At 45.7% G+C, this 24,905-nt stretch overlaps 2 protein-coding genes across 3 annotated transcripts; one reads left to right on the top strand and one right to left on the bottom strand.

Moving 5' to 3' along the window:
* Window positions 1–203: 203 nt before the first annotated feature.
* On the bottom strand, window positions 204–16,088 carry rtn3 (reticulon 3). Its single transcript, XM_079371795.1, has 3 exons — window positions 15,781–16,088; window positions 7,436–7,483; window positions 204–3,113 (listed from the first exon to the last, which is right to left on the bottom strand). Exons 1-3 carry the CDS (start codon window positions 15,866–15,868, stop codon window positions 412–414), a joined length of 2,838 nt encoding a protein of 945 aa, XP_079227921.1. The 5' UTR covers window positions 15,869–16,088; the 3' UTR covers window positions 204–411.
* A 1,999-nt stretch (window positions 16,089–18,087) lies between these two features.
* On the top strand, window positions 18,088–24,584 carry men1 (multiple endocrine neoplasia I). Of its 2 annotated transcripts, none has more exons than XM_079371800.1 (10): window positions 18,088–18,246; window positions 20,092–20,549; window positions 20,627–20,835; window positions 21,368–21,496; window positions 22,096–22,136; window positions 22,244–22,331; window positions 22,415–22,551; window positions 23,224–23,356; window positions 23,511–23,681; window positions 23,837–24,584. In XM_079371800.1, exons 2-10 carry the CDS (start codon window positions 20,114–20,116, stop codon window positions 24,371–24,373), a joined length of 1,881 nt encoding a protein of 626 aa, XP_079227926.1. In that variant the 5' UTR covers window positions 18,088–18,246; window positions 20,092–20,113; the 3' UTR covers window positions 24,374–24,584. The 2 variants fall into 2 exon arrangements, with proteins under 2 accessions (XP_079227926.1, XP_079227925.1); XM_079371799.1 differs by having other exon boundaries at window positions 23,224–23,368.
* Window positions 24,585–24,905: the final 321 nt, after the last annotated feature.

The following is a 24,905-nucleotide window of genomic DNA, read 5'->3' as shown; positions in this document are numbered from 1 at the left end:
TAACACCAGCAGTAAGTACTTGTTACTTCAGCCTTGTTTTTCTTTTGCAACAATAAACCAAGACAAACTCTGTATATATAAATATACTTGCCAATGAAACTGATTCTGACACTGTTCGTTATTGCTACTTATTATTGTTATTGCAGATCTCAACATTCCTGATTGTCAGGCGTTGTCGGAGACTTTATTGGAAAAAAACAAAACAAACTTGTCCTCCGTTTACTTTCTGGTCTTACGTTTCTCTTTTCAAGGCTCAACATCACCTCATGGACTAACGGCCTGTTGTGGCCAAAAATAAATTAGCCAAATTAGCCAAAATGACTTTGGCATTTTGAAGATATCCTGATTCCCTTCAACTGCACTGAAACGATAAGAAAGGTTGACGAACAAGCCGTTGATTTTGTAGTTTAGCTAATTAACTGTTTTATTAAATACAATTCCCTGAATAAGATCTGTCAAAAGCCAACGGGTGAGATGCAAGTGAGGGGTCCTTCTGAGGTGACTGCATGAGGTTAGCAGGCCTACTGCCTGAAAGGAAGAGGCGTTACCTGATAAGTGGGTTAGTATTGCTGTCAAGACATGCTCAGCAAGATGATAGGCTTCAGCCACCCATTCGTCGATGGCGTCTACCTCTTTGGAATACGCGCTGTCAAGCACACGGTTGCTTTGGGAACATGTAGGGTTGGGAAGTGAGGGAGAGGAAGCCTGCTGTACAGGCGTAGCATTGATGCTTTCCTCGACAGGAGCCTTTGACTGCAGAGATATCACCTCCGCCTCTTCCTGACTGCTGCCCAGCTCTTTGAGAGCACTGATCGTTAGCTTTTCTTGTTCCAGATCCATCACCATCGTAGGATGGGAAGGAGGCAGATCCCTGCGCCCACACTTATTCTTGGTGGACACATCTTGGGGCTCTTCATCAGGTTCTTCGTCTTGCCTCGATTTGAGGCATTCCCGCATAAAGTCCACAAAGCTGTCTGTCGGCTCAGAGCTGTCAAGGTCAATGCTGTCTGGTTTACTCGTTTTGTCAGGTACTTGATCCATTTTAGTGTCCTTCTGGACCGGTGTGTCATTTTTTTTGTCAGAGGTAGAGTTGCTATTTTCCACGTTCTTTCCAACAGTGTCATCCGTAATCTTCTCGATGTTGCTGCCTACAGTTGTACTCTGGAAAGAGGAATAAGGATCCTGGGGGTAATCTCTTGCAGCTGTCTTGGTGAGGGCATCATCATCATCTTGAAGAGCCGGATCAGAGAGAAAACGCTCCTTTGCGTTGTTAAGCCCTTTGTCATCAACGTCATCCAAGGGAAAGGATGCATCGTAATCATAATCAAATGATTGTCTGTCATATATATCATCTTGCATGAAGCTGGTTTTGGGAAAGGATGTGGTCTCCATATAATCTGGTTTTGCAGTTGTGCTCTTATCGTCCTCTTTCAGCGGAGCGTAAGGATTTGGTTCCATCAGTGGAAGATCATTCTTGCCTGAATCGACGAGGATATCTTGTGCTTCATCTGACCATTCATCCTCATTGTCTGGGAAGTCCACTTCTTCATTTGTGCCCATTGAAGGGCATGGTTCTTCTTTTGTTTTAGTGGGAATGGCCTGTGGTTTTTCAGATTCAGAGTCTTTTGTAACTGTCTGACAAGATTGTGCCTCAGGTTTTGATCCAGATTCCTGATGGACTGCATCAGGGATGGATCTGGCTATCTTATGTTCAGGAGAGTATTCCTCATCAGAGTCCACAGGCGAGGACGGAGGAGAGTAGCCTTCCATGAATTCTGTCTCTAAGGGACGTTTTCTTGGTGGTTCATTTTTACCATCATCCGGCTCAGGAGTTTTTGAAGACTCTCTCGCTGGGTCTTTCACAACCTCATAATCTTCTTCTTCTTCCACTTCAAGCTCCATCTCCTCGTCACTGTAATTGGGCTCATCTGTCTCGATAACGTTGATTGTTGGAACCTGCATTAGCTTCCTCTCGGATCTTGGAGGAGGAGCTTCCTTTTCCTCGGCTGGAGGATTAGGAGCTGCAGAAGCCGGAGTAGCAGCCTGCTCATTTGAAGCAGCAGAATCAGAAGCTGGAGCAGAAACAGATGCAGGAACAATGACGCCATCTTCAATGACGGTATCATCTGACTCTCCGGAGCTGTCTGCTTCACTTGCCTCTGGAGCCTCAAGATCTCCAGTCAAATTGAGTTTCTTGTCATCCAAAGACTTCTGCTTGGAGTCTGATGCAACTGGAGGGGAGGCAGGAGGAGTCGGGGAACCAAAACCTGCAGGAGGTGGAGGAGAAGATGGAAGCACCGGGTTGACATTTGTCGAGGCCTGGACACCTGACTTTTCCTGCTGATCCCACATGTAAGCAGTTGGCAAATAGCTCAGGTCAAACTCCGACTCCCCCTCAACACTTGGCTGCTTCTGTGCATCAATTACGTCATCCTTCACTTCAACTGGAGAATCCATGAAGGCATCGGGAACACCGACGAAGGCTGCAGGAGCTTCAGGTATGACTACGTCAGTCACCTTTGATGTAGCGCTGTCTGAAGTCACGTTTCCTTTTATTAAATCCACAGCATCAAAGTCTGGCACAGGTGGTAGATGAGCCTTCATCCACTCTTCTGTTTCTTCAAACTCACTGACTTGTCTCAGATCTCCAAGATCCTCGAAGGGAGATTCAGGTGACTCCAGATCAGAGGAGCCTCCCTTTTTCTGGACCATTGGTTTTGATTTCTCAGTGGGCGTTTTCGGAGTCTCAGTGGGCGTTTTCGGAGTCTCAGTTGGTACTTTCGTAGTCTCGGTGGGGGATTTTGTAGTCTCGGTGGGGGATTTTGTAATCTCAGTTGGAGTTTTCTCCGATTTCTCATGGTGGCGGTCTCTGTAGTGCGAGAAACCTCCATCGCTTCTAAAATCAGGCTCCTTCTTTTTAGCAGCGAGAGCTTCAAGCGCCTTTATTCGCTCTGAAACCGGGGACGTCTTTACAGGTGAATCTGGTTGTTCATCTGGCGGACTTGCTTCACTCCCGTAGTTACCAGGGGTGAATGAGCCAGGCTGAGAAGGAAAGCGAAGGGATGTCGCTACACCTTCGCAGGGCTTGTCAGAGCCCAGGACAACTCTTTTGTCTGCATCGCCATGTAAGAAGAATGGCAGCGAAGGGGGAAAAGGAGGGGAGGTCATATAAATCACAGGTACCAAACTCCCATGCACTTATCGTATTCAGCGAGGCCTTAATGTTGCAGCCATAGCAGTCGTGCATTGCATCATGGAAATGTAGGCAGATTGGTATTATGGATGGGTTTTCAACTTGTTGCATGCTGCTCTTAACAACTCTACAAAGTTGCCAGAATGATGAAATGAAGCAGCAAAAGAAATTTAATCTCAAAGACTGGTCGAGTATTCAGCTGCTCTAGCAAGTGTACATGCTTCGTATACACTCGATGGTGATTCATTTATAACGAAAGGAATTCTTTGCTTAAATTACTGATTTGAAAAGGATTTCATTTGGAAACCTCGAAGAGAACAAGTGCAGCTGAAATAAAACTGGTGATACTGTGAGATTGTGTATGAAGTGTAATGTTTAGATTTCAGATCAACAAAACTAAGCAGACACCAAATGTTATTTTTCATGTAATCTGAGCTTCTAATTAAACCCAGATATTTCTGCTGATTTGTGTGAGGCTGCCTCTCCTGAGTCTTTCTGTAATTCCTTATGAAACCACCAATGGTAACACCTTCAAGGTAAACGCCCACAAAAAAAACACAAACCCCACTCAAAGCCCATCATTAAAACATGAATGTAAAGGTACGTATTCCCTACAACCTGCATGCCTGAAATAATATAATAGTATAGCACAAACAATTCTCTGTTTAATAAATGTCTGTTTCTCAACATGTCGAGTCACCAGGACTGTGAAACTTTTCATTTGCCTTCAAAAAGAGACTTTTGCCAAATCAGATGTTTTGGATCAGAAGGTTGAATTACAAAGTTCAACTTTATTGATTCTTTCAGAAGGTATCAAGAAACCCCCTCGAAATAAAAATCTCTAAAACAAGTGGCTGTAATACGACTACCTCCTCAGCTTTAGACGACTCGAGAACGAGTTCATTAGACGAATATGAAGTGAGCGAGTCAGCACGCCAGGCCAAGTCCCAAACCAGTCTGGTGTCGATGCTCTTCAGGAGAAGAAGTTGGTTAAACTTTGTGTCATTACTAGAACACAAATCGAACTCTCTACTGGTGTAAAAAATGTTTTTCCACTAAATACCAAATCCACTTAAATGTTCTATATTTGTAACTATTGCTAATTGTGTTGCAAAGCATCCGTGATATACTCAGACTAAAGCTTAGCCAAGAAAATGAAGACACGAGGAGGCTGATGAATACAATAAAAACCAATATCATAAAATGTTTTACGATAAATCAGAAAGTCGGAGAATCTCAGAGTCATGATATTCTGATGGTGAGATGTCTCAGGTAATACTGCAGTCTGGTTGGTTAATTAAGCTTTTTTAACCACACTGAAGAGGCCCATAAAACCATCTGAAGGTATCCCCCATAATCCCTTTCAGCACTGATGATCATTTTCATCGCTCACATCGATCCACAGCGTTGGGTCGTTGTCCTGGTCTGTCCTGTGTTTATATTTGTTAGATTTTAATTGCTTGAACGGACAGATTTTTTTGTTCCACAGATGCCAAACTGACTAGTCCACTTTGTCTTGCACAGGACAGCCACCTCCTCTGCGCCACAATACAATGCCTTGTTCAAACTAGGCCACATGAATGGACTTCCCAACTTGCCAGCAGCAGCAGCAGCGTCGTCATTTCAGGCTTTGTAAACAAATTCCAAAAACAGTTTCTGTTCTGAGAATAAATCCCTGGGTGTCACACAGACGGGGAGGTTCTACTTTATTAGAACATCCAGAGGGACCGTTATAATTCTGCAGCGACTTCATGAACATGTTGCAGATAAAACCGTCAACAACTTTGCTTTGTAATTGGCCACTAGTCACGTACCATCTGCCAGATCAGGCCTCAGCGCTCTTCAACGTCTCCTTTATGTAATCTGCTCTCTGCAGACGCCGGCTGATTATGTTCGAGGCCTCTGCTATGGGAAACCTTTTGGTTTCTACCCGGTGACATCACATCAGTAAATGTGTGAAAGAAAAAATAAATAATAATAATAAAGGTTTCTCAAGTGAAGGTCCGACCACAACAACAACAACAACAACAACAAGTCGTCATCCTCGATTAAGCTCAGAAAGTAAAGAGGAGACATTTTGCTTTCAACAGAATCAATGATCCTTTTTAATAATATCATTTATAATAATCTTAATTTAAACATCACGACAATTTTACCCTTTCCCAATTGTCTTTTTTTTTTTTTTACCGGACCTTGAACGCATCATACTGTCACCTAGTTTAGTGAACAAGCTTTTCACCTGCCTATTTTAACATTGAAATACTGTTTCTGACTGAGGTTAGGTGGTCCGGTCCAGTTCGTGATTTTTGGCGTTTCCACCATTAAAAGTTTGGCATTTTACCAAAATAACCAATCCCCCCCCCCCCCCCCCCCTCCCCTTCTGATGGTGTGGCGAGCATACCGATCCAACCCTGAAGAAGCACACTGTTGATTGGTTGAACGAATCGATGCTTCCCGTACAACAACAGTAATAAAGAACTAACAGATTAAATATCACTCCGATTTTAAAAGGTCATTTCTGAGCTGGTTTTGTTGTTACAGCGCGGAGCGCCTCCCCATGGACAACCTCGGAGGTGCAGACCAGGTACTTTGAAAGCTGGACGTCCTCCGTTGTTGAATCTATTGGCGGGCTACACTGTGCTGCTCTGCTATGATGTCACGCCATCACATAACTGACTCGCCTCCCGCCATCCGGCTGACACTCTGCTAACCAGTAAGGGAACGACTGGCTGAGGTAACGTAAGCTACATCAGGGTTTACTGTACTGAACCAAACTGGACCGCTTGGTGTGAACTCAGCGTCAGAACAGGAGGCAGCCAGGAGAGACTCAAACCAACGACACCTCTAAAAACACAACAGGAGCAGTGATTGAAGTCGTGTTTGAACCCTGACCTTCAGCTAGCAGCCCTGATACGACACAGACATGAGTCCAGTTAATGCCTTTGTCTTCTAACCTTGAAATCACCTTCAGCCCTTAAAGATACATCCAATCAAGAACTCAGATCTGTAGGCATCTCTGTCCAATCATTGATTTCCTACTTAAACACTGCAGAGTGAGCGATCTTCGAGGAGAAGCAGATGAGTCAGGAGGAGTTCAAATTCCACGAGGTGCAGCCACGTCCCTCCGTTCCCACCTTACAGTCAATATGTTGGCTGCTTGTGACGTGTGTGACTGTTTGTGTGCTAACTACTGGAGCCTATTTCTACTCTCACAACTGTTCACTACTACACATTTTAGGCTACAGTGAAAAATCACAGCACAAAAGTAAATCTAAAAAATGAGGAAAGAAAAGCTACTTTGAAAGCTAAAGCAAGGATGAGACATGCAGAAAGGCTGGAGAGCCACAAGCAGGTAGTGGGGTGGAGGGTGGCTGAGCGGCTGCAGGCGATGGCGGGCCCAGGCTGCTGGGTGCTGGGTGATATCTCCGGTGCCACCCGGTTGCTTCTTGAGCTTAGGAGAGGAGCTTGGATATTAGGACAGCAGGAAGGTAGGACCGTCCCCACAGGAGCTGGATCCATTTTTAGGTTTCTGCTCTTGTGAGCACAATGTGAACTTGAACTTCTCCGCTTTCTTAAAATAAAGTGGCAATCTTGGGATTATCTTGAACCTACAGCGAGCGCCGCTGACCTAAATAATGCTCGACAGCACGAGGTAGAGACTGAAACGGATTGGATTGCTGGCAGCTGCACAGCCCAGGTTTTCCAGGGCTAATTCTTTAGTAAACATTCAGGAGATGATTAACTGCTAATGCCAATTTGATCAATCACATCCAAATACAAAAAAATCCAACCAACTGGTTAGCTTAGCCTCTGCTGCTATGCACATTTACATTTCCTGCAGCACTGTAATATACGCCGACAATAAAACTCCTCAATAGGTCAAGACAGCTATTTTTGGAACATGCTAGAGGAGTTTCATCTCAAGTTGCAGCAGGGTTTGTTGGCCATATGTCATTCAGAACAGGAGGAGGTGCGGTGCTAACTGGCTAACTGACTGTTGGAGACAGATGGAAGAGCATGACGAGGCTGGCAGGAGGAGGGGAGGGTAGAGAGCAGGACTAAGTCGTTTCTCTTCTCCTTGCAGGTCCAGTCTATTTTCACTGGACTCTCGACACGAGCAGGAGAGGGGCACCAGAAATAAAAGGAGGGATGAAGTAGAGCGGTACAGCAGCAGGCCAGCGAGAGAGAAGAGGAGAGAGGGAGAGAGAGCAGGCGAGCAGCGTAAGAGAACCATACACTTGCCTTGAGGAGACTGAATGAGAGATACAGGCGAAGAGGAAAGAAAGCAATCTGAAACAATAAAAAAAGGACAGAAGAATGATCACCCTAGAAAAAGAAGGAGAGAAAGAAGAAGAGAAGTCGTCCTGTCCACTGAATCCATTGAAATTAAAGCATTTCAATAAAGACTTAACTTATCCGGCTTTAACGTCTCTACAGGCTACAAAACACGCTCCATGCATATGCTCTACATGTAACCCTACAATGACTTTAACACATGCACTTATCATTTCTACACAAGGCAGACAGTTAGCTGAAGCAAACTTAGTGTTGCTATGGGTAAATGACTACATTGCACCTACAGGACTGCTGAAAACTACACGGCACAAAGTCTGAGCTTCTTAAATCACCTTTCAAACCTGCAAAAAAACATCCACTAAAGAAACTCTGCTTCAAGTGATTCACTTCATCTGGGAGCTGCTAAAACAGGCTGTGATGGCCGGAATGAGATCGCTCTGAATCAAATAACTTCCTCCGAAAGTCGTCGTTGTTTTTCCCCCCTGATAGTAAAACGATGCCTGCAGATAACACGTCTATCGTTACAGGAGGAAGACGAGGGTTTCTAACCACAAACAGTCAGGACATCGCTGTTTGTACAGCCGCCAAACTCCACTGAAACATCTAATGTTGCAGCACACAGTCAGTTATGAGCTTTGTGTTAAACAGAACTCGTCTGATAATAGCATCATGAGTGAAACATCGCAGATATTTCGCCAGTCAAACAGCGTTTCATTGTACTTCAGTAGCAGTTTGCGACTTGTCGAGGAAGTTTTTGGATGGATTGGTGACTTTGGTTCTGATCCATCCGTCAGTATGACAGATCGTTGATGCAGCAGCAGACTGAAACGTTAAACTGGTGTTTGTCAAGAGCGATGAAACAATCATCTTCCTCTTTTAAAAAAAGCTCCAGCTCTCCTTTCTGTGTTGTCACAACATCCACCAAGAGGGGAAAAAAACACAACGACTTTTAGAGGAAGTGATTTGATTTGGGGCATTTCCTTAAATGATTACATGCCAGCCATCACAGCCTGCAGCAACTTGTACATGAAGATTTGGGATTCAGAGCATTTCCTTGAGCTGGTTTTATACGGCTGCTTACAGTGATAATCACACAGGAAGTTAAACTTTTCCCATTTCACCTGATCCACAAAGAGACGGTGCTGAAGACGAGCCTCGACAAAAACACTGACTAACTGCACACCAGACCTGGCCAGGATTACTGGCCCTGTTCAGGTGAAGCAGGTAATTAGCAGGTCACACCTCATTCTCCCGTGTCAGACCGGTTGGGAATGCCAGGAGAGAAAACGTCCTGAGTCATGGTGAAAAAGTGTGAGAGAGTTTGAGGTTGACTCAGGGAGGAGCAGCTGGAGTCTCCCTTCCCTTCAGCTCTGATGGAGTTTGTGGCAGCCGGGCAGGTTTGGGTTGGCGTGCCCTCGTGGTGCAGCATTCCTTCTGTCAGATTCATACAACTATTCCCCGTCTCACACACTCACACACACACACACACACACACACTCACACACACACCACACCTTCACTCCAATGCACACTCGTATTTCTGGATTGTCGGGGCAGATAAGAGTGAAGACGGCTGTAAGACACACAATGAATCTTTATCTAATGAATATCCCGTTCAACAACAGAGAAACACTTTCAAGAATTTCTCATCACGTTCAATATATCTCAAATCTAAAGAAAGTTATTTGGAAAATGTTTGAATAAGGAATACTAAAGATCTGAGATCTGTTTTTAACAGAGCAAAGAACTGCCTGAAGACGTTTAAGCAAACAAACAGCTGCTTCCTCCATCCTCTTTTTTAAGTCCATGTTGACACCAGAAGTAGTGACATGTTGGTTGTGGGGGCCATGAGGGGCCATGAGGGGCCATGAGGGAACATGAGGGGCCATGAGGGAACATGAGGGGCCATGAGGGGCCATGAGGGGCCATGAGGGGCCATGAGGGAACATGAGGGGCCATGAGGGAACATGAAGGCCCAGGAGGGAACATGAGGGGCCATGAGGGGCCAGGAGGGAACATGAGGGGCCATGAGGGGCCATGAGGGGCCATGAGGGAACATGAGGGGCCATGAGGGAACATGAAGGCCCAGGAGGGAACATGAGGGGCCATGAGGGGCCAGGAGGGAACATGAGGGGCCAGGAGGGAACATGAGGGGCCAGGAGGGAACATGAGGGAACATGAGGGAACATGAGGGGCCAGGAGGGAACATGAGGGGCCATGAGGGAACATGAGGGAACATGAGGGAACATGAGGGGCCATGAGGGGCCAGGAGGGAACATGAGGGGCCGTGTGGAGAGGTAAACTAGAATTGTGGAGAGTTCTCTCTGGGGTTAAGAGAACTGTCCCGCCTTCCTGGGGTGTCGTGGGACTAATTGGGAATAACACCGACAACCCCCCTGGGTCTTGCTGCCCACCTCTCTAATGGACCAATCAGCGCTGGTCGGCGTTGTCACTCCCTGGAGGTGGCCATGGGTTAGCTACATATTAGTCAGATATGAGGGCAGTGAGGGACGTCTTCATCCTTTCATTTTGTTTATATGCCAGAAGAAGATTTTAATATCCAAAGAGTTCAATTGAACAGCATGCGTCACACACAGCACTCAGGAGTCTGTCATTTACACACAGGGCAAAAATATCCATTTTCTGATTTGCATATGGTCAGTTTACACGACTGAGACGGTGTCGTGAGCACACGCCAAAAACGCCACTGCTGGGAAAACACAGAGCAAAACGCCCGGACAGGTTCCAGTGTTCAGCTGCTCTCATTGGTCAGAAGAGGACCTCTCGACAGACGACGTCATGAAGCTGACCTGAACACAAGGTAAGCTACCGCTAGCAGCCGCGCTCCACTTCCTTCCGTTCTGCATTAGTCCAAAAGAACTAACTGTTCAGTACTTTGAGCGGATCTAACCACGTACAGATTAAAGCTTCAATGCACGGCGGCGGTCTTCAGAGCTGAGCTGGAGACAACTTATTGATGAGCGTTTTTGGACGGTGGTTAGAGCGCCTTCATGGACGTCCAGTTACTCTGAATTTGATCCGTTGTTGGCGGCCAGCGTTGCCCCTGCAGCCTCGGGCTCATTACGTTCCTCCCTGAGTGGATGTGATGGTGCAGGGAGGGTCAGCTGCACCACCCGCCATCCCTGCCCCGGTGTTCCAGTTATCCTGGACCATCCCCCCCCCTTAGGCATATCTGATTGCCTGGGTGACCTCAGAGAGTCGGTCGGCTCCAGCAGGGAGTGAAGAGGGAGGAGGAGGGTTGTGTGCTGGCAAGACGAGTGCAGAGAGGAAGGGAGGGAGGTGGAAAGAACTCCGTGTTCTTTAAAGCTTCACCTCCGTGAGGTTTACAGCGAGCAATCATCAACCAATCAAAACACGGGTGGCCTCCGTCAGATACGAGGTCACAGGAATCAGACGGCTCCTTTTCTTTGGAGGTAGACTGCAGCTTTCTAAAAGTCTGTTTAAAGTTTGTTTAACGAACGAGGTTTTTGTGGGCTAATGCTAACAGGATGCAACGTGAGAGCCAATCAGAACGGTTCTATCGTTTCCTGTTTGAGCGTCCTAACAGCCTGTGAGCAACTCAGTGTAACGCTGTGCAGAGGCCTAATTTTTCATTTTCCTCTGTTGCTCACGTAGACATGGACGGCGCTCTACAAGGCGTTAGCCGAGCTCGTTAGCTTGTTTGACAAAGTGGCGCGTTAACAACATGCACATCAGCGATTGAAATGTTGACCTCTGACCTGTCTCAACATCGCAGAAAAACAAAATCGAGTTAACAGCTCGTCAATGCAACGCTTCAGTTTGTCCACCTTCAAAATAAAAGCCCTGTTTTAAGGTTAGGTTGTTTAACGTGTGGACGGCGAGCGTGCGATTGTCTGCTCACATAAAAAAAGACCTGATGTAAAGATGTGATCAAACTTATAAACAGTGTGGAGCAGCAGCAGCCTGATGACTGTCACATATATAACATTACAGGAAGGTTACCTGCACAGTTCTGTGCTACACAGGAAGATCAGAGGTAAATATAGAAAATGTTTTGATTTAGACTGATTGGTTTGGGAGAAGTTCCAATGATAAGCTTCTTTAAACTGAGGGACGTTCCTCCTGACTCTGCGTTTGTGGTTTGATGCCTTTTTGTGTTCAGACTGGCAAAAAAACAAAAAAAACAAACAATGTGGATGAGCTAAAGATGATTTGGAGGTGCAACATGAACGAGGCCTGAGAAGAACAAGGTGGACGTACTTCAGGCTTTACACAGCTTGTTTCACTGCTGATGGTTGAAGCAGGTCCTTTAAGCAGAATGCCCCTTTAAGTCTGCTGGAGAGTACTTTGAAGCATAATGCAGAAAACAGTGATTTCTATCAGAGGCTAACCTCCCCTGGATCTCTGACGTAATGCAGTTTGAGAAATGAGGTCTCCATTTTGAAGTGTGCCACTTCCTCTGTGACTCGAGTGTCACTCATCAGTCAAGTGAAATGGGCTCAGTTACAGGCGCTGGAGAGAGGTGGGCCGGGCCATCTGCTCGCCTGGAACACTCACTGGGCGTAGATTACCACAGAAAATACTCCTGACCAGGGCGGAGACATGTGGAGACAACCATATTCATGACAGGATGTGTCCTTGTCCAGTCCCTGGTAACAGTTAGAGGACGAAACCAGGACGCCTTTTATTAAATGATCTAATGTAGAACCAGGGATGTTTGGATTGATGACACGTCTCCAGAACAAAGAGCCTTTAGCTTCTCTTTGCATTTTATTAAGTTATTACATTTAATCTACACAGACGCTTTGCAAATCTACCTGCCTGAACAGAGACACAAAACCAGCTTCATACTTACCATGAAAGGAGCCGCCTGTAACTCCGCCCCCTAGTGTTTAAAATGAGTACTGCTAAACTCTAATCATCACAGAGAGCTGTCTCCGCCCCTCCTCTCACACAGCTCTGCATGTAGAGACACTGTAGCTTCAGTGTTTAGCCAGCTCTGCATGTGGTGGACACTGTAGCTTCAGTGTTTAGCCAGCTCTGCATGTAGAGACACTGTAGCTTCAGTGTTTAGCCAGCTCTGCATGTGGTGGACACTGTAGCTTCAGTGTTTAGCCAGCTCTGCATGTGGTGGACACTATAGCTTCAGTGTTTAGCCAGCTCTGCATGTGGTGGACACTGTAGCTTCAGTGTTTAGCCAGCTCTGCATGTGGTGGACACTGTATCTTCAGTGTTTAGCCAGCTCTGCATGTGGTGGACACTGTAGCTTCAGTGTTTAGCCAGCTCTGCATGTGGTGGACACTGTAGCTTCAGTGTTTAGCCAGCTCTGCATGTAGTGGACACTGTAGCTTCAGTGTTTAGCCAGCTCTGCATGTAGAGACACTGTAGCTTCAGTGTTTAGCCAGCTCTGCATGTGGTGGACACTGTAGCTTCAGTGTTTAGCCAGCTCTGCATGTAGAGACACTGTAGCTTCAGTGTTTAGCCAGCTCTGCATGTGGTGGACACTGTAGCTTCAGTGTTTAGCCAGCTCTGCATGTGGTGGACACTGTAGCTTCAGTGTTTAGCCAGCTCTGCATGTGGTGGACACTGTAGCTTCAGTGTTTAGCCAGCTCTGCATGGGTCTGTAAAGCTTTCTGCGTTCTAACCTCTCTCCATGTTTCATCTCCAACATTGATCCTAGTTTGAGCAGCTTTCTGCTGCTGGAGCTTATTAGAAACATGCAGAGGCTTTTTAGCTCGGGTACAATCACTTCTATCTGAAGCAGTTCCACTGCCCGCTTCCATCGCTGCAACACCTGTTCACCTGATAACTGCTCTCATATCTGGCAAACCCAGGGGCGTCCAAAACGGCCTTCAAAGCCCCGCCTACCTTCTCTGGTCCAATCAGATCCAGAGCATTCAGGAGCAGAATCTAAAGTTAGAAGGAGGACATACTGGCTGCTGCATTGTTGTCAGAGAAGCTTCAACACAGCAGGTTTCCTTCATGATCACACAGGAAGAGAGCAGCTCTCTGATTGGCTGACTGATCACACAGGAGGAGAGCAGCTCTTTTATTTTTTGTATAAATACACATTCCTAATACCGTTGGTTTCAGGACAACAAACCCTAAATAAAATTTTGCATTTCTGAACAAGGAAGACGTCGGCCATCTAACAGCTCCTTCCATACCACGTGGATTCAGAGTTTATGGCCTTCAGCCCACACTTTAAGGTGACTCAGCATGCAGGAATGACTAAGATTTGTGCTATCTGCAGGGATAAAACAACCACGCTCTTTATGTTCAGGACTGCTGGAGAACTATTTATGTGCACAGCCATGTTTCTGAGTCTCCCTCTAAATTACAGCTGTGGGTAGAAAAACAGAAAACACCTCAGAGATGCTCTCAAACAGCTCTGACGCACGTGTGGGAGAATATTCAGCTTATTAGTGAGAATCTGAAGCATGTTGTGATATATTTCTATTTCATAAGCAAGTCGGGGAAAAGGAAACATTTCATTCATCTAACTTATTTGTTTATCTTGGATAAAACAGTAAAAATATATATTTTATTGCAACATTTAAATACTGAAATGTATTCATACTTCCTTACAAACCAAAACATGCTGCTCCTGATAGAATCACCAAACTGTTATTTGCAAACAGCTGGAGACGAAGAACAAGTAAACCATAACATTTAACCCAACGACACCATCTTTTTTAAGCATACTGTTTTGTTCTTTCTCCGGAGAGGTTTAATTTAATTTATTTATTTTTTCTCTGTGACACCAACTTTCAGGGAGGCATCGGACGCCACGCCACGCCACGCCCTGCCTCGTCCGGCTCACGCCCATGACCACATGAGCTGTAATTCTTTAAACCCCACAATCCGTCTGATTAAGAGAAGATGGCTTTGAAGGCGAGTGTCTCACATGTAGTGGCTGGTGTAGATCAAATCAGACAGCTTAGCGTACACACACAAACACACACAAACACACACACTGATGCTGGAGCTGCCACTCCCTCCTAGTGATACACAATCCCCCCCTGTCAAAAGGCCCAGCTGGGTGGGAGACAACACTGCTCCTTTGAATAAATTAGGCCTGTCTAGACTGAAATCTAAAAACGCAACAAAACCAGGTGGAGATTGGTTAAAAGAAAACCATCATGCTTAATCTCTTTGGGCTTGATTATTCTTTTTGTTCTTGGGATGTTGCCATTATTAAGACACCGACACAAAAAGAGCAGTGTGCCTTTAAGAGGTCCTCCCCTCTCTGGCACGCGCCCAGTAACAATGCCTCTGCAGTGCAGAGTATCGCAGCATGTCGTCAAGCTCTCGCGCACCGAATGCCTTTATGAAAACTGTCAAGTTATATTTATCTACATATTACCAAGCATCCCCGCGGAGTACAGCAGGATGTGAGACTACATGAACAGTCTGTAGGATTCAGGATTCAATTCGGCTAACATTAAAATCCACTAAACTGCGTGTATTTGTGTCTACGCCTCCTTTATTCAGAGCTAGCTTCACAAAACACACCATGTCTCCATGTGATAAAACAGCGAGTCTGCGCAGTGTGAAGCTGGCTTATTTTATATATCGGCTGTTTGGGTGAATGTGTCGTATCATGCTCTCCAACAAGGACACACACAATCACTTGTTCTTAAATGGACGTTTTGTGTTGTTGTATATAGTCAGGGCCTGCACAGGCAGTAAAGCCAAATGTTACACTGACACCCAAAATGAGAGAGGAAGAAAAACAACCACTAAACGTTACTTTATTTTATATAATTGTCATGCTCAGTTATATAACAAAAGAAGATATATCAACCTGATGCATCACAACACCTGTGCGTATTACCTGCTCATTGTGTGTGCCAGCTTGATCTAAAGTCAATGAACACAGTGCTTGGTGGTCATATTGGTCGCATTACAAAGGGGGCACCAGCTCAAATCTTGCGTCGTGCACCAGGTGGGGTTTTTTAGGGGGGGATCGGCTCTAAGTTAGGTCTTAACATGAAGGCTAAAGCTAACCTTACACAGGCGGTGATCCGGATCCGTTTATTAGCTATCACAGGTGTTCCGCATTAAAGCTAACCCAAGCTTAAACAATCACACAGATTAACAGAAGACTATATACGTACATACATACACATATATATATGTAAATATATATATATATTACGGTACACACAAGAGAAATGTTTCTACTCAGCCAGCTTAAATTTTTCAGGTAAATCATTAATAAAGACGTCCATAACAGGAACATTTAAATGACTTAACGTCGATTAAAGCTTAAATTTAACATTATGCTAAACGAGTGTGTTTCTTACCGGACATCTTTGATTCTTTGGCGGCTGAGTTTTGTCCATCGAGTCCTTGAGACGACGATATCTGGGCGGACTGAGTCATTGGATCCATGTCTTAATGTAAATCAACAGCTCAAAGGCGGTGAAATGTCACTTAAATAGTATAACACTGTCCTTTCTGTCCTCTGTTTAAAGCCCAAAGAGCGGGACTCTGCACCTTCACGCGACGTCCGAGCGGCACGAGCTCAGCAGCAGAGATGATGGAGGAATAACCGAGGAGGGAAACATGTCGGGCTGTGACGCGTTCAATATCTCAGCTCAGGCTCGGAAATAACATTTACAACCTTCAGTACGAGTCAAGTATGCCAACATAACAAAAAAAAAAATCTAATTATTTTATAACCACCAGAAGTTGACCTTCCTTTAGAGAACATATACTACTCCAGAGACTTCTGCTGTATTAATATTAAACTTTACAAGCCCACATTTGTAACGCTGTCGTCCAGTTAATCAGCGATTTTAATATTCCACTGCATTTGAAGGCAGCAAAGGGAATATTCCTGAAGGCACAACAGAAACCATGTTACAGCCTGCTCCCGTCCACAGTTAATATACTGTAATATACACATTAATAAACCTGCTCCTGTTGTTATTATTATATTGACTATTATACTGTAATATACACAGTAATAAACCTGCTCCTGTTGTTATTATTATATTGACTATTATACTGTAATATACACATTAATAAACCTGCTCCTGTTGTTATTATTATATTGACTATTATACTGTAATATACACAGTAATAAACCTGCTCCTGTTGTTATTATTATATTGACTATTATACTGTAATATACACATTAATAAACCTGCTCCTGTTGTTATTATTATATTGACTATTATACTGTAATATACACAGTAATAAACCTGCTCCTGTTGTTATTATTATATTGACTATTATACTGTAATATACACATTAATAAACCTGCTCCTGTTGTTATTATTATATTGACTATTATACTGTAATATACACTGTAATAAACCGGCTCCTTTATTATTATATCCATTGTTAAACTGTAATAAACCTGTTCCTGTTTTTATTATATTATTATACTGTAATATACACTGTAATAAACCTGCACCAGGTACTCCAGGGGGCTTTGTAACTGAGATAATTAAATTGTATGCTCAAGATAATAAGCTGAGGGCACGCGTTAGATGATATTTTGGGCAAAATTGTATTTATTTATTTTTTACTTTTTGGGACTTCAGTGACTCCTTAGTATCTCTTTATTGTTATTGCTATTTTTTAGTACTTTATAATTAATATTATTTGTGTGTGTGTGTTTATTGGAGATGGAATAGCGTTACAGACATCGATGACCAGACATTAAGTCACAGCACAGACAATCAATCAGTAAAGGTCACAATGATTCAGTGATTAGTAATGAAGGACTGGTCTCAGAGTGGAGGGTGGATGTTAGAAGAGATAGATTATGTCAAATGTGAGACAGAGGAATAAATAATAATATCTGTGTATAGGAGGGAGAGTCATGTGAGTTTGGGGAAAGACAATTGTGAGAGCAAGCAAAACAATTAGAACAAATAACAATGTTAAAGATGATAGTTATAATAATGGTCCTACGAAGAATAAAAAAATATAATAATAAAAATAAATTAAGTTAAGTTCTTCTGCCTACAGCTACAGATCCAAACACACACACACTCATGTTTTTATATTATTAACACATCTTTACCAGCATAAAATAAATTATAGTAATACTTATCTAACGGTTATCTCCATATATATGGTGGATTGGTCTCTTTTCATTAAATTAGCTGAAGAAATTAAAACATTTGAGGAGGCAGTACAGTGATTAAATAAGGGTTCAACATTTACAGTCAATACAGTATGAAGAGACATTCACTGCATGCTGTATTTAACGCTTAATGTATTGTCCATGGTGAGCAGTGTTACCATAGTTATATGCTTGCAATAATCCATGTTGACGCTTTACGTCGGTAAATAAAGCAGGTCACTGCTAAATATTTGATAAAATAGTTGAATAATTATCCAGAGAGCGTTACTTTATGGCTATAGTACCATTTAAAACCATTGAACCCAGTGTATTTAGCCTGTTTTCCATTATGTAATGGTTACCTTTGTTCCATTTGGAGGCAATTTGTCACAACATGACAACATGCTGCCCTCTACTGGGCGTGCAAGCGAAAACGTTATTAATAAACTACATTTCCCATCGTACAATAGAAGAAACCGTGCGCGCAGAGTTGAAGATCTATAACTACATGGATGGGGCTAACTGCCTTCCTCTGGGCAACACAGCTTCCGGTATCCTGTTGTGAGATCTACTTTCGCGCGCAAACGTCGAGGCCGTTGACGCACTGCAATAGATTTTCTGGCAGACTGAAGTGCGCGGCAAAAGAGGGGTACACAAACAAAAACATGTGGCTGAGCCTGTGAGAAAACAGGTAGGTAATCTCCCAACAAATCTGTCTAATTGTACATGAATAAAAACGTAGAATGACTCGGTGCTGAACTGTAATGTGAAGGTATATCCCGCGAGAGTGCCGGGGCGGGAAGCGTTATCTTAAAGTGGTGAGTTTAGCTAACTAGCAGCTCGTTAGCATGTTAGCTGCTTCTCTCATCAGTCAGCCACCTGCTCTCCCGAACCGGGGGTCGCCTCATTGTCTGGGCTTTGAATCTGCTCCATTCCGCTTAATAAGGTTGTGTTCATTCAGAAAAGTAACTGAACCAATAAGCTTAAATCGGCAGCTAGTATTAACATAACTTATTAAAGAGAGCTAGTTAGCCTTCTTAAAACAACCGCGCAGGCTAGCTAATAATCATCATAACGTAGTATTCTGTCTATAATGGGATATTTGAAGAATGTGTGATATTGTGGAGATATTTTTTACATATATAGTGTTCATAGAGGGTCTCATAAAGCTTGTGATAGCAGCTTTTCATTGAACGTGTGTAGCAGAGTGCCCCGCCCACCAAAGCGCCACACAGCCATACACACACAGGCTTTGATGTAACAACATTATATAAGCGCACAAGCTGCTGAGCCCAGGGTCAGTGTCCTGCTACTTTGTTTATCGTGATTAAAATTATTATTTATTAGATGCTTATGGCAGGTTTATGAATTAATATACAACAGTTTGTTACTAGCAGTGCCAGTCTGGTTAAACAAGAGGCGACTATAGGAGAACAACATGACTGTTTCCCTCCTCTTCAGCTGATCATGAACATTTACGTAAGATGTTTATTTGGTTCTTCATCTTAAACCTCTGAAGATCACAACAGACTAAACTTTGCTGGTTTCATGTTACCTTTACTATGTACATTGTATTTACTTTTATTTCTTTTAGCACACATGTAAAGGTTCAGCTGCTCCGCGGTCACCATGGACACCAAACAGCAGAATAGAACGTTCGGGTTGCTTAGCAACAGGGTGAGGGGTAATAACCTGACCCTACAGCATTAAATATTACTGTCAGGAAGTTTTTGTATTTTGACCTCTTCCAAAATAACATAAAAACACAATAAATAATAATTACAGTGAGAAAATATTGTTTGAATTTTTATTTAAAAATATGAAGTCTTTGTAGATCAGAATCAAAATAAACCATTTAATAAAAGAACATAACTAGTTTTAATTCTTCATCTGTTTTGTTTTATTAGGTTTTCCTCTGAATCAAGTCTGTAATGTGGTTCATGTTTTAGTAAAAGCTTTCTGTATTCAGCTCAGGTTATTAGATGGTTAAACAACAGTCTGCTTCATTTTCATAGTTAACAAAACATGTGGAAAATAATCCAAGCTGTTAAAAAAGAAAATAAGAACATACACTGTACTGAACATTTTCTTTTTGATGAACATCTTTCAGCCCTCACTAACATGAAAAACAAAAATAACTAAATCTAAATGAGACCTCGGGACAAAATCGAGAGAGAGACAATGAATGGACCACTTTCCTGTCCCCCTTTTCAGACTGATTCGGAAACAGCGTAATATTGGTGTGTCGGTCAGTGAGTTCACGTTGTGTTACAGAAGCGCCGCACAGCGGGAGCTCAACATACACACACAGTGTGACACACACACAGTGTGACACACACACAGCGCTCCACTCCCCCGCTGGCTCAGCTGATCCCATGTCTCCTCTGAAGACACTACAGGTAGGGGATCACTTCGTCCCCCCAGTAAACCTGCACAACGTTTAGATGAAATGTCAGGGACTTAAAGATGTGCAGCTTGAAACGACATAAAGACGACCTGTGCTGATTCTGATGTTCTGTGTGGTTCAGTCCTTCAGGTGAGGGATCGTCTGAGTCACCATGGGTCTGCACTCGTCCCAGAAGAAACATTTCCCTCTGCGGGGGATCGACGGCGTGGTTCAGCTGTTTGACGCTGAGCTCCGTAAATCTGAGCCGGACCTCGCCCTCCTCTCGCTGGTCCTTGGTTTCGTTGAGCACTTCCTGGCTGTGAACCGGGTCGTCCCCATAAATGTCCCGGGGGTCCGGTTTGAGCCTCTGGAGCCGGACTGTCCCAGCTCGTGTTTCCCCACCGTGGAGCTGGGGATGATCTCTGCACTGTACGAGCGCTTCACGGCACAGATCCGCGGCGCCGTGGACCTGTCTCAGTACCGCAGGACTGCTGCCGGGTCCAGCAGGGAGCTGGTGAAGAAAGTCTCTGACGTGATCTGGAACAGTCTGAGCCGCTCGTACTTCAAGGACCGAGCCCACATCCAGTCGCTGTTCAGTCTCATCACTGGTACGACCCTGAAGGAAAGACCAGGTCAGTTAGTTCACTTAGTTTGTCCCCGAGACTTTAACCACGTGTCATTTCAGGTACCAAACTGGACAGCTCAGGTGTGGCGTTTGCTGTGGTGGCGGCCTGTCAGGTTCTCGGTCTGAAAGACGTCCATCTGGCGCTCTCTGAGGATCACGCCTGGGTGATCTTTGGTAAAAACGGCGAAGAGACGGCGGAGGTCACCTGGCACGGGAAGGGGAACGAGGACAGGCGAGGACAAACGGTGGCAGCGGGGGTCAGCGAGAAGGTGAGTCGGCGAGCTACAGTCAGCTGAAATCATGACGGGACGAGCAGCTGGACAACACGAGGAAAAGAAAAGGTGTCACCTCAGATTTAAACATGTTTGATGTTTCTCTGACGCTCTTCAGAGGAGGTCCCGCCCCCTGTTCTAACAGCCAATCACACGCATCTGTGCCGTCGGCTCATGTGTCTTGTAACCAATGAAATTGAAATTTGAAAGTATAAAGTGATATTTATTCAGAGAGAGGCGATGAGTCATGACGAATTTCAAACAGAGAAATCGAAGTTAACCATCGCTGAGCCCGACTCACGGAGGAGTCACATGAAAGGGCTCGTAATGATCCAGAACACGTGTTCAACTGCAGAGTGTGTGTGTGTGTGTGTGTGTGTGTGTGTGTGTGTGTGTGTGTGTGTGTGTGTGTGTGTGTGTGTGTGTGTGTGTGTGTGTGTGTGTGTGTGTGTGTGTGTGTGTGTGTGTGTGTGTGCTGTGATGACATCATGAGTCACACTCTGGACCCTGTTTCCTGCGTGTCCCTCAGAGCTGGCTGTACCTGAAGGGCTCCTACATGAAGTGCGACAGGAACATGGAGGTGGCGTTCATGGTGTGCGCCATCAACCCGTCTCTGGACCTGCACACCGACAGCTCTGAGCTCCTGCAGCTGCAACAGGTGAGACAGAAGCACGCGGCGTTCACTCTTGTGACAGGAAGAGGTGACCTACATGACGCCTCCGTCTAACCATCTTTAACTGATTTTACTCAGCACTTCCTGTTTGCTTCTCTCTGCCTCCTGACGTGGAACATTTCACATCAACACGTGTTTTAGAGAAGCAGCTGAACTCTGTGAGCGTTGTTAACACACTCAGGGTCGCCTAGCGGTTATGTTGCACACCACACGTACGGAGGCTTCAGCGTCACTGGGTTTGAATCTGACCTGGGCACGTTGCTGCACGCCGTCCCCTCCACGCCGTCCCCTCCACGTCTCCTGTCTCTCTTCAGCTGTCCGCTCAGAGTTCTTCTCAGTAGGTTTTAATGAGGAGAGAGAGACGTCTGCGTCCGAGCGCTGGAGTTAGAAATGTTTGATCTTATCAGAGAGACGCTCTCGACGTCATCCTGCTACGTCCTCTTTGTTGTCATAGAGACGGGACAAACATGGAGCACAGCCAGCGTTTGTCTAAATGTCCGACCTGATGAAAACACTCTTTAGTCAAGGATTTGATTTTGTCAAGGAATGATTGTTTTTTCTTTGTTCTCCTCCCTGATTTACAGAAACTTCTCTGGCTGCTGTACGACCGAGGAAACCTGGACAGGTGAGAGAGTCACACACACACACACACACACACACACACACACACACACCCTAATGAGCTGCTATGAAGGTGTTCTTAAATGTACCTCCTCCTGTCCCGTGCTGCAGGTATCCCATGGCCATGGGCACTCTGGCAGACCTGGAAGATCAGGAGCCAATCCCAGGAAAGGAGAACCCTCTGAAGATCCACCTCCAGGTCAGAAGCACAGCGCGTCACATGACTGAGAGGAAGTGAAGATGAGGTGTCTCTGACTCATATTTCCCCTGTTTGTCTCTCAGGCTGTGACGTCTGCTCAGAGGCACTACAACAACGAGCACATCTACCCCTACATGTACCTGGCAGGTTTCCACTACAGACACAGGAACGTGAGAGACGCTCTGAGGGCCTGGGCCAAGGCTGCTCAGGTCATGCAGGAGTGAGTTCACACCACTATGAATGTTAGAGAATGTGCTGTTGGTGGAAACACAAAGAACTGGTTCTGGTTCTGGATCCGGCTCTGCAGCTTCATCTTTAAAGGGTTTCACCAAACTGGCTGATGGAGACGCCTTTGTTCTGCTCAGGCAGCCTCAGGTGTAATTCCACCTGATGAACACCAGATGGCAGCAAACACTCGACTATCCTGAATCTGGTCTCACAGGTTAGAGATCATGTGACGCAGACTAAATGTATAAATCCTCCGTTTTTATGATGTAAAATAAATCACTCTGGAGGTGATGGGGCGGTGCAGTTTGTTCACCAGTAAACCTTCACCACTGCTCCCAGTTAGTGTTGGAGGGTGTGGCGTTTGAATCAGGAAGTGTGGAGCTCTGCATCCTCGCTCTCTCTCCTCTGGCAGCTAAAAATATCCCCAGTGACCCTCCACAGCTCGCATTCCTCGCCATCCGTCAGCTTCCTCTTCCTGCTGCTGCATTGTTCTTCTCTCACTGTGTGTGTGTGTGTGTGTGTGTGTGTGTGTGTGTGTGCTCACACAGGTCTCTTGTTGAGTTTGGGAGGATGATGATGATGTTGAATGTCACCAAAGTCAAACATGAACCTTGTAAATGAGTTAGTGTAACATCAAAGGGACATTTTAAATCTCCTCCTGCAGTTATAATTATTTCCGTGAGGACGAGGAGATCTACAAGGAGTTCTTTGACATCGCCAACGATGTGATCCCCAACCTGCTGAAGGAGACGGCTGCTGCTGCCGAGAGCTCGGGGGAGGGAGGGGAGGCGGGAGAGGTGAGTCAGCAGGTGAGGGGGGGGGGGCGCTGTAGATCCAGCTCCAGATCTAGTTCATATTCTAAAGACCACGAGTGCACACTCAGTCATGTCTTTGTCTCTGCTTCATCTTCAAACATGTTGAATGAACTCGATCCTCTTCTCTGTCTGTCAGGAGCCGAAGCAGGCGGCCGCTTTCTCCGCTCTGCAGGACTCTGAGTGCTTCGCTCACCTGCTGCGTTTCTATGACGGCATCTGTAAGTGGGAGGAGGGAAGCCCCACGCCGGTCCTCCACGTGGGCTGGGCCACCTACCTGGTCCAGTCCCTGAGCCGCTTTGATGGTCAGGTGAGGCACCAGGAATAGACCCTGTGTGTGTGTGTGTGTGTGTGAACCCTTTGAAGCTAAAAGGTGTGTGTGTGTGTGTGCGTGTGTGCGTGCGTGTGTGCGTGTGTGTGTGTGAACCCTTTGAAGCTAAAAGGTGTGTGTGATGTCATCCTCAGGTGCGTCAGAAGGTGTCCATCATCACCAAAGACCTCGAGTCTCAGGACGAAGATGACCAGTCCAGTGATGACCCCCGAGAAGGTCGCAGACGACCCCCGAGGCGGGAGTCTAAGCTGGACGAGCAGAGCTCTCCTCATTCCTCGGCTCCGCCCACCTCGCCCTCGTCCCAGCCTCCCCCGTCTGCGGCTCTGCCCAAGAAGGTGGGAGAGGGAGGGGGCCGCCGCCGCTCCTCTCAGGGCCCCCGAGGAGGCGACACTGAAGGAAAACCCAAATCCCCAAGCCCAGACTCCTCCCCCTCCTCCCAGCAGCAGGAGGCGCCCCCGTCGCCGAGCTCGTCCCCGGCGCGCCCCGTGGTGGTGTTCCAGAGCGAGAAGATGAAGGGGATGAAGGAGCTGCTGTGCGCCGCCAAGGTGAACTCCAGCGCCATCAAGCTGCAGCTGACGGCGCAGTCGCAGGTCCAGATGAAGAGACAGAAGAGCACGCCGAGCGGGGACTACTCCATGTCCTTCATGAAGAGGCAGCGCAAGTCTCTGTAGACGGCGAGGAAGAGGAGGAGGAGGAGGAGACTCATACTGTGAACATCTCGCTCTCATTCGTCAAACTCTTTTAGTTTTCATCAGTTCAGTCTCACAGTTTCAGCAATATTCTTCAGTTTCTTCACATATCAGGTCTGAAGGCGGCAAAGAAAAACACGCTGCATCAGCAACACCAAACCTTTTCATCAGGAGCGACGGGACGCCGCCGCAGGACGAACATGCTGCACCAAGTCCAAACAAACTTAAAGTTCTGCATATCTGATCATGACGGTCAGCGTGCTCCTGGCCTGTAGGGGGCGCTGCGGCTGAGCTCAGCGAGCCGTGCGGTATTTAAGCTCTACTCTTCTTCACGTTGAGCGGTCGGAGGATCGGCGAGCGTTTCAGGAGGTGGAATGTGACGGGCTGAGGGTGCAGTGGGAGGTGACCTCTCAGCCCCAAACATCTCGTCCTGAATCTGATCGTATCCTTTACAGCGCCCCCTACAGGCCAGGAGCACTTTGTTTCTGTAACTTTAGAATCTGCAGCTTGCTCG

This window comes from Symphodus melops (assembly GCF_947650265.1).
Source record: "Symphodus melops genome assembly, chromosome: 20".
Lineage (NCBI taxonomy): Eukaryota > Metazoa > Chordata > Actinopteri > Labriformes > Labridae > Symphodus > Symphodus melops.
The sequence above is the reverse complement of the archived record's forward strand: the minus strand, read 5'-3'. Positions and strand labels throughout refer to the sequence as shown.

Bases quoted from the DNA above. Each gene is read 5' to 3' on its own strand.
- rtn3 (XM_079371795.1), bottom strand. From the start codon at position 15,868: ATGGATCCAATGACTCAGTCCGCCCAGATATCGTCGTCTCAAGGACTC. The intron at 7,484-15,780 runs GTAAGAAACACA...TTATTGTTTCAG, and splicing joins CAAAGAATCAAAGATGTCCG to ATTGCTTTCTTTCCTCTTCG. The intron at 3,114-7,435 runs GCAAGTGTATGG...ATGGCGATGCAG, and splicing joins TCTCATTCAGTCTCCTCAAG to ACAAAAGAGTTGTCCTGGGC.
- men1 (XM_079371799.1), top strand. From the start codon at position 20,114: ATGGGTCTGCACTCGTCCCAGAAGAAACATTTCCCTCTGCGGGGGATC. The intron at 21,497-22,095 runs GTGAGACAGAAG...CCTGATTTACAG, and splicing joins AGCTCCTGCAGCTGCAACAG to AAACTTCTCTGGCTGCTGTA. The intron at 22,552-23,223 runs GTGAGTTCACAC...CTCCTCCTGCAG, and splicing joins GCTGCTCAGGTCATGCAGGA to TTATAATTATTTCCGTGAGG.